This window comes from Vitis riparia, chromosome 14 (genome assembly GCF_004353265.1).
Source record: "Vitis riparia cultivar Riparia Gloire de Montpellier isolate 1030 chromosome 14, EGFV_Vit.rip_1.0, whole genome shotgun sequence".
Lineage (NCBI taxonomy): Eukaryota > Viridiplantae > Streptophyta > Magnoliopsida > Vitales > Vitaceae > Vitis > Vitis riparia.
In genome coordinates this window covers 18,788,904-18,797,929 of record NC_048444.1, presented here as the reverse complement: position 1 = coordinate 18,797,929, position 9,026 = coordinate 18,788,904, and the positions used below count along the sequence as shown (strand labels likewise).

General features: G+C 32.4%; 1 protein-coding gene across 1 annotated transcript; it reads right to left on the bottom strand.

Annotated features, from left to right (window-relative positions):
- Positions 1-2,065: 2,065 nt before the first annotated feature.
- On the bottom strand, positions 2,066-8,619 carry LOC117929722. Its single transcript, XM_034850108.1, has 7 exons — positions 8,377-8,619; positions 5,506-5,649; positions 4,778-4,845; positions 4,619-4,669; positions 4,437-4,496; positions 3,877-4,341; positions 2,066-2,445 (listed from the first exon to the last, which is right to left on the bottom strand). The coding sequence occupies exons 1-7, from the start codon at positions 8,498-8,500 to the stop codon at positions 2,407-2,409; spliced, it is 951 nt and encodes a 316-aa protein (XP_034705999.1). The 5' UTR covers positions 8,501-8,619; the 3' UTR covers positions 2,066-2,406.
- Positions 8,620-9,026: the final 407 nt, after the last annotated feature.

Genomic DNA, 9,026 nt, shown 5'->3' with positions numbered 1-9,026 from the left:
TGTCCTTATAATGCTCACAACCATACTTAAAGTAAATATGAAGTTTTATTAAAACAAAAGCAACATCTAGAAACACATTTTTTAAATCGTACAATCAAACCAAACTTGAAATGAATATCAAATTATTTTGAATATATTCATTCATTAAATTTAATTTTTTTGCAACAATGATTATATTTCATGGTCATAATAAATATGAAGATTCTAACAAACAATGAAACTTTCTTAAATTTTTGACAAATTCACTTGAAAATCTTAAATTGACACCTAAGTAAGATTCATAAAGACATTAATTGCCACAACGGCTACAACTAAAACCACCAATATTGCTATTATTAAAGATCTAGAAGCTGTATTTTTTCTATTTTGATTGATGAACCCCATGATACCTCATCAAAAAGCAAATGGTTGTTGTATTGTTTTGTATGGAGAAAAGAAGCTTGTAGCTTCTTTTACTTAAAGTAGGTATCAGTCGATTATTTTCTAGACATGGATTGAGCATGAATGAAGGTGCATTTTATATTCATTTTTTTCTCATAAACTTTAATTAACACTTGTTTAATTCATAAACAATGGTTGGGTTTAGAAAAAAAAAAAAAATCTTTTTATTGCAATGAGGATGAGGGATTATGATCACGTTTTGGAAGAAGATGATAGTGTGGTTTTATAAGGAGGAAAAAATAATCATAGACTCTCATTATAAGCAACTTCTTTGATCTAAGCAAGAAAATGGAATGAATGAAATATAGTTAATAATTTATGGGTGTCAATAAAATTTGCTTTAGTCAATTCCAAAATTCCACTTAAATTTAATGAAATTTGAAAGTTCAAAAACTTCATTAAAATCCTTTAAACACTTTCCTTTTATAAATTTCAAGTATTTCAAACTCTAGTGAATTGAAACCAGTTTATTTATTTTTCCCTCTAGACTCCCTAGATTTTCCTTTTTTTAAGCTATGTCAAGCTCCAAAAAGTACTAGAAAAGAAAAATAAATAAATGCTAAAAAAGAAAAAAATGGTTTTCTCATGTTTGGTTTTGTTACAAAAAAAATAGGAAAGAAAGTCAACTGTAATTAAAATTATTAAGAAATTTTAAATTATTTAATCTTTATATAGAGGAGCTAAATAAAAAAAAAATTGAAGTAACATATCAAAATAATTTATTAATTTTAAATCTTTTTTTTTTCTTCTTTCTATTTTTTCTCTCCATTTTATTTCCCTTGTATTTTTCTTCAAACTTTCGAAGAATGCTTTAAAAATTTTTTTAAAAAAAAAAAAAAAACATTGGTTTCAAATACCAAAATTTGTTGGCATGAAAAGTTCTTTAGGAGCAGAAAATTTCCTAATTATTTTCTAAAATCACTGTAACATGCATTTTCTAATATCTTTCCTTTTTTTTTCCCGCCCTTGCGGTAGAACATGATCCAAGAAATACAATCCTTTCAATATCAAACCAACAATTCTAACTTCTGGTTAGTACCTTTAAGAAGCCTTTGTATCATAAATAATAAAACTATAAATTATGATAGAATTTGGGTAAAGCATCCACTAGTTTATTGGCTTCACTTCCAATGTAAATACTAATGCATGTCAAATCTACTAACGGTACCTCATCGTCCAAATCCATTTCCCATAAGCCAAACACACCGACACTGGAAACTGACATACATTATGGCACCAATTGCCCAAAGAAGCTTTAAATTCCTGGAAAACTTCACTATACATGTCCAAATTAGAGATTCAAAACCATCAGTCTCTTGAGAAGGTAAGGATATGGCATTAAGGGATTATTTAAGAAGAAACTAGTTTTGTTGTTTTGATTGATTTTAAGTTTTACAATTTAAAGACAATTCTCAATTGATATCATTAAAAAAAATCCTTCAATTTTCAATTGATATCATTTCTAGCGGTGAATTGGGGAGTTTAGGTCTCTTGAGTTCATCCATTGCATTTATAGAGTTGGGCTCTGCCCCTTTCTCGTTTCATATGTATGATGGATTGGTAAGAAGCAAATAATTGGCACATATAAAATGAGATGAAATTCTGAAATCATGAAGACTTCAGATTCAACCTGAACCATAAAAAATCCTTGGTATATTTTCATAAAATACACTGATCTACTTGAGAATTTGAATTCATTATTTTAGTGGCAACAAATACAACTAAATAATACAAAGATCTAGAACCAGGATTTAATACAAGAACTAAAAGAAAATGGAAGACTAGAGACCAGAATCATACAAGAGCTCTAGAACCATGAAAGAACTAAAGACCTATTAATACAAGAAACTAAAAGGGAAGGAAGAGAAACCATGGAGCTGCACTTATATCTTCATGTGCAATTATAAAGATCGATGCTCTATGTATTATTGTTCAATATACAAGGTCCTCCCCGATAATGAAGGATCATGATAGCCTCAGCTCTCTCATCGCATCAGTAAAAATCTGAAAATTTATGGATGGAATTAGCATGATCCAAAATAGATAGTATAATCCAGCAATTTGATATCAGGATATGAATTACCAGAGTAAACTATGCTTTGACAGAAAACATAATCAGAAGAGTGGAAATGGTTGTGAGTGAAGCATTTATGATAATGTTCTTATGCTTCCCTCCTATCAAAAAAAGTTCCTCTTATTTGTTTCAACTAAAAATATAATTAATCAGGAGAAGAAAAATAGTTTTGAGTGAGACATTTTGTTGTCACAATCTTATGCAACAATCAGCACCATCAGCATATTCATCATTATATTGTTGTCTAAATAATGCATAGTACAATATGAGATAAGACCTATGTAGCCAGCCTATACTCAGGCCACACAAGCAAATGAAATGAAGGCCATGCGCCAGGCCTACAAATGCAGTGTCATATACAGCAGCACAACCGTGTGCATGGGCTTTCCACTGCCCAGCAACCACACACACACCACAAAAGAAAAAAAAAATGAGGCATCATTTTCCTTCCATTTTAAGACAAACTTTTTGGTTTTAACAAGCAACCATGTCCATTGCACATAAGAGTAATTCACATGTTCTGAGAAAGCCACTTCCCAAGGTAACATATTGCAGCCCACAAGTTTTGAAAGTATACAACCTCACTTGGGACACTAGATTTGTCTTCACAAGAAGGACCAAATATTATATATGTGAGTGTAGATAACCTTCTTTTCTTGTTTTCTTTCCTCATGTTACCTGGAAATGAACATGGAACCTCCCTCATGCCACCCCAACCTCTTACCACTCAAGTCCTCAAGGGCATGGACCAAATTTTATAATGATGTATACTTTTATTTTAATGGGGAAATGAGTGACCATGGTAGTCAACCTCCAGAAGAGACTTGAAGTTTATTTATAAGCATCAGATCCATCTATTTCACTGGATCTCAGGACACAAGGAGACAGCTGAATAAAAAAAACAAGTGTGCAACTAAGACACAATGACCAACGTGAAACCCATGGTTGCTCAACATGGACCATAAATCAGTTCCTTTTCTGTCTGACAATCCATTGGGTACATATGTCATACTTTAAAATTGTTCCATTTAACAGAAAAAAACTGGTAATGTCGCCATGAAGGAAGCTTAGATTTGGACCTAGTATCTGATAGTATTAGATCTGAATCAGTCTTAAAACAGATTTGTAACTGAATCAGATGAAACGTAGGATATTGTAATGAGATATGAGTTCGCTAAATTGCTTCAGATGTGATTTATTTTATGGATAGCCATGTTAAGGTTCAAATGTTTCTAAGATAATATTAATTTTTCATTTAGTGACAATTAAAATGTCCAAACAACATAGTTCATCAAATGAGCTCATCTTTCTAAGGAAGAACATAAATCAATTCCAACAGTAATAGTCCAGGATTTGCATACCTTAGAAGGAGGCCTCAGATGCTGATTTGAACCTGCACGAGGAAGCTGGTTGTGACTACTGATTCTTCCATCATGCTCAGAGTAACTGCTTTGCCCTTGTTTAACAAATAACTGAGTCCCTCTATTAGATCCTTTATTAAAGTTTCCAGCTGGTGATTTATTGTTCTCCCAAGATTTACTCTCAAATTGACCTATTCTCTTGGCATTAATTATATTTCTATTCTGGATGGCATCATTGTGGGAACTCTGGTCCTTCTTTGAGAATTGCGTAGCTGCTGCTTGTGCACCAGCTATGGCTGAACTGAGAGTTGACGATTTCTCCATTTCAGTTGCTTTAGATTCAGGAAATCGTGCAAAAATAGATCCTGGCTTCAAGGAAAAAGGATTGCGTGGATTTGGAAGCGGGAACTTTATAGGCAGTGGACTTTCAACAGGAGCAAGACCTCTAACTGCAGCCTCATATATCTGTGTGGGGGTGTTACACAGTTACACAAGTTAGTCCAAAGTTCACATGCATGTGTGACAAAGAGAAAGGCTTTAGTTCTTTGCTCTATATTTACCTTCCTTTCCAAGTCATAGACACCTTGGTTGCCTCGCATCTCAAATGGAACTAATAATTTCTACATTGATTGGAGAAGAATTAATTCAATCCACATCTTCAGAAATGCTTAAGTAGAACAGTAAGCTACTAAGTGTAATTCTGGAATTTATAGTAAATGCATATCAGTATGAAAATAGATACCTGCGGCTGTTCACAAAGCCAGCAAAAATCTGTTAGTGCCTCCAGCCTCACCTGTAGTGGAAAAGATGTTCTAAATTACTCAGACGGCGCTGGGAAATATGAAATAGTATCTCATTGTTTCATGGATAAGAGAAATGGAATAAAAGTTCAGTAGCCCACCCCTTCAGATACCTCCTTCCAGCATGCTAGTTCTTCACGTTTAGAACAGCCAACCACTTGAACACAACCTATTTCGCAGATGACACAATTCAGATCTGTTAGAGCATTTATATATTAAGAATTCTATTACAAAGGAAAGTTCCGAGGCATGTAGCAGCAACCCCTCTTAGCTTTTTTTTCATGCATATATTATATGCTGTGCCCATAGACATGTCAATCGTTTTTAGGTATCTAAATTGGACTGTTAACACCTGTATGTCATTGTTTCATAGATTCCAATATGGTAACACCATATTGGAGTACATAATAAATTGAGATTCCAAATCATGGTTAACTGGTTTACTGGTATGCTTGCTCCCATAATTATAGTGATTTGAGAGGAAAACAAAAATATGCCAAAAAATTTTTATAAAAAAAAATGTGTCAACTTCTCTTTTCTTTTGCATTTTCTTTTATTTCTTTTTTTTTTTTTTAGTTGTTTTTGGTATAAACCTTTCTTTTTCGAGAAGAATTTCTTATCCAAAAAACAAGCAAAAGAGGTCCTTGTAAATTCAATTCAAAGCAGGAAATAGGCAGGCCTCACAGAGTTTAGTCACAATTACCAATCTATACATGAAATGTCTTGACAATGTTACCAAAATAGGTTAAAATAAAAATAAATAAATAAAGCATAAAACAAAATAAAAAAGAAAAGTCAAGCCATATCAGAGTTACAAAAGTATAAATACCTAGAAGTCGTGAAACAGGATAATTTTCTGGGAACTTGAGATCATAAATCCCATCCACTGCATATATTTCCTTGTAGAACTCCTCCATCGCTTTAACTGTAGCTTCATCAGGAACCTTACTAGCAGCATGAATCCAAAGTCGGCCTTCAAAAGAGAGAAATCCTATAACTCAGCATACCTTCTTTTCAAGAACAGAGAACATACACAAGAATTCAAACTTTCAGGTTTAAAAAATTAAAGGCACTTCATGATTTAATCAATGAATTCATCTCTATGTTTTAGATGGTTATATATGTCTTAGATTAAACAAACAACTCGGGTCTTAAATGCTCTGCAGAAAAAAGCTTCAATTTTCATGAAATTTCAAACATATGCCTGATGCGTCCTTGAGTTTAATAGATGCTAGCAACAAATGGTAATCAAACCAGAACGAACACAATTACATTATTCTAAAATCCATGCTAACATGAAGTCCTCGCCCAAAGACGTAAAGTTAAATTAAAGAATGATTCAAGCCCAAAGCTTTGAATTGCTATGCAATTTCAATAGCTCCCACTAAACAAAACTTCTCAAAGGTAATCTATCATAAGAAATTAACAACTCTTCTCAATGCCTCCCTTAGCAATAATTTTCTTTCCCCTTTTCCCAAAAGCAGGAATTATTTGTTGCTTGAAGAAGCCTAAAACAATTCCCTATTCCATCTACGCCCCACCAACATCACACCCAAAAAAATGGTGATGGAAACCTAGGACAGAATAGCAAACTACCCCTCCTAAAATGTTACAAAGCTTCTTTATAGAGTTATGGGTCGTCTGGCCTTAGAGTTCAACCCTAGTGAAGACTAACCAAACACAAGACATCCATCACAAAATTCTGCAGTAAATCATTTCCACTGGAGGTATGGTACACCTCAAGACTCTTTAAATAATGATTCTCAACTTGCACAAAACATCATCAAGATTCACCCCAATCATGTGAAGTACTCACTCCTATTCATAATGCAGAATATCTCTTCTAAAAATTCACATAAAGGTCTACACGCTACATCAAAAACCTTAAGTAAAGTTCTTGAGTCTTCTTATATCTAATCCCATGAAAAAATGTTACTCCAATATTCTGGTGGCAGGTCATTGCTGTGGGTCAGCACATATTTTTAGCTTCCCAAGATCTAGTTCCTTTAATAAAAATTTTATTACCTAGCTTATCTAGCTTATAAAATTATTCAAGAACAGAATTCATTGACTTGTCCAAAGATTCAAGACCCTCCAATAGCTGAGAATGCAGTTCCTTACTAAAAATCTTCAATGCCAAAACACCATTTGAGATAATGTTCTTGAGCTAAAAGCAAGTGAAGTCACTTTTATGTGTGCACGTGAGCTAAACAAGGTTTTTAATAAAAGCATAAATTTAGAGAACCCTTTAAAATATCGTAGACAGAATTTTAATTTATCAGCAACCTACAAGTTAACCAAATTCTTTAACCCATATTTGCAATATCAAAAATATTTTAGCATCTAATGCATCACATATGAGGATTCAGTGAACAGGTCTTTTAAAACTGTTGTAGCTGATGTGAAAATTGACAATTTTCTGTTTCTTGACTGCTGCAAATTCTACCCGGGCTGAAAGTCACAACCCAATAGCACCATTTATCACACACATACACACAGTATCAGATATTTTACCAATATCCAAAGATGGCTCACAAAAGATGGTGTTGGATCTCAAACAGGCAGCATGAGAACAGGACAAAAAGGCAAACAACTTCAAGGAAAACCATTAAATGAAGAATTTTACCAATGTATTCAACATTCCAGGTAAAGAACCTCTCCAGTGCAAGCTAAGAACCTCAGTATAATCACCCACCATGCATTAGACGAGGGTCCCAAATCAGAGGGCAAATCCCATCTGAATGCAAAGTGTGAAATTGCAGAGGAAGAATAATGGAAGATCTAAGCCTCTAAGTAACAGAAAGAAGCCACACACATTCCACATTTTGGTCACATCAAAGATAATAATGAACTTGCAAACCCAATTAGGAGACAATCAATTTCTTCAACTTGATCAAGATAAAATAAATTCTAGAACTAGCTTAACTAACCATGGTTGTAATTAGTGTTTTCTCATCAGGAAAAGTCAATACATATACGGCATTGACATGTGATTTGAATCAAATTGAAGGAAATTTGAAATGAACATAGTTTAGCCCCTTTTCAAAAGCTAGGTCTCTCTATTCAACAATTCGTTGGAAATCAGAATGTATGGCTGTTTGGGATGATATTTAATTTTGAAGAACTGTTTGGAAAGTAAAACTAGGTTGAAAATTTTGAAAAATCTACAGAAGAGTGAATCATTAAATTTAGTATTTGAACATTAATATTAGTCCAAATGCTGTAGAAAATTATTAAAAAAAAATACAAACAAACAAAACAAAACAAAAACAAAAACAAAAAAGTGACCATAATCATGAACCCAAATAAATAACAGAAAAACCAAAATCAGAGTTTCAAAATAACTTTCCAACCCTAAATGTCTTAACCAACTGAACAGAAGAAAAACAAAAATTCTCAGCATTCTATTCCTTAATACTCTATTATTTATTGATTTGACCACCAAGAAAACATGGAAAAACAAGTTTGGCTTCCTAAAACAAACAAAGAAACAAGAAATCAAAACCTCAATACAACTTAACCAGAAACTTGTATCACACTCAGCGGAGTCTGTACTTAATTTTCTCGGTTACAAACCCACAAAAAACCTTAAACGCTTATTTTACTTATTTTATTTTCCTACTATTCTCCGCAAAAAGGAAAAAAAAAAATGGTTTTAGGGTTTATAACTGAAAGAAAGTGTAGGGTTTAATATGATTACCTCTAATAGGAGCAGGCCAAGACCTTCCCTCAATTCGCTTGATACCATAAACAAGCAGTGAAGCCCAGGGTTGGTGCATGGTCAAACATGGGTTTCTATAATTCCAGGAGTTTCTTTCTGTCATCTCTCCACCAGATTTTCTTTCTTGGAGGTGTTTGGAATGAAAGAAAATCGAAGAGAAGTGTGTAGCAATGAATATGGAGCTTGTGGGTATAGAAAGTATGAAGTTTTGTTTTGGAAACTTTACCAAAATCAAATAACTTTGGCTGGAGTTAGTTTTATTTTTCCGTTAAATATTAAGATTATGCTTTACGTCAAGATTGTAATGAATAGAAAAGAGATAAACTTGAATTTCTTTCTATGCAATCTTATTTGAAAGTATGGATATTTATTATTATTTAAATTTTAAAATTTGTAAATATCTTATTTTTAAATATTACCTGGTTTATTATTATTTAATTTTTAAAATATTAATAAAATTAGTTAAATTATAACTTAAAATAATCTAATTTAAAAAAATGAATATATGTTATTATCTTAAATATCTAAATATTTAATTTTTAAATATTATCTAAATGAATTATATTGTTTCAAAGAATTCAAATGAATATGGTCGGATGATAAGGCATTTTACGATAAAAAAAAAAAAA

What these genes read in the sequence shown, in the direction of transcription:
- LOC117929722 (XM_034850108.1), bottom strand. Translation starts at nt 8,500, where the DNA reads ATGACAGAAAGAAACTCCTGGAATTATAGAAACCCATGTTTGACCATG. An exon ending in GGAAGGAGGTATCTGAAGGG is followed by an intron (nt 4,670 to 4,777) that starts GTGGGCTACTGA and finishes TTTCCACTACAG; the next exon opens with GTGAGGCTGGAGGCACTAAC. An exon ending in GGCTTTGTGAACAGCCGCAG is followed by an intron (nt 4,497 to 4,618) that starts GTATCTATTTTC and finishes CAATCAATGTAG; the next exon opens with AAATTATTAGTTCCATTTGA.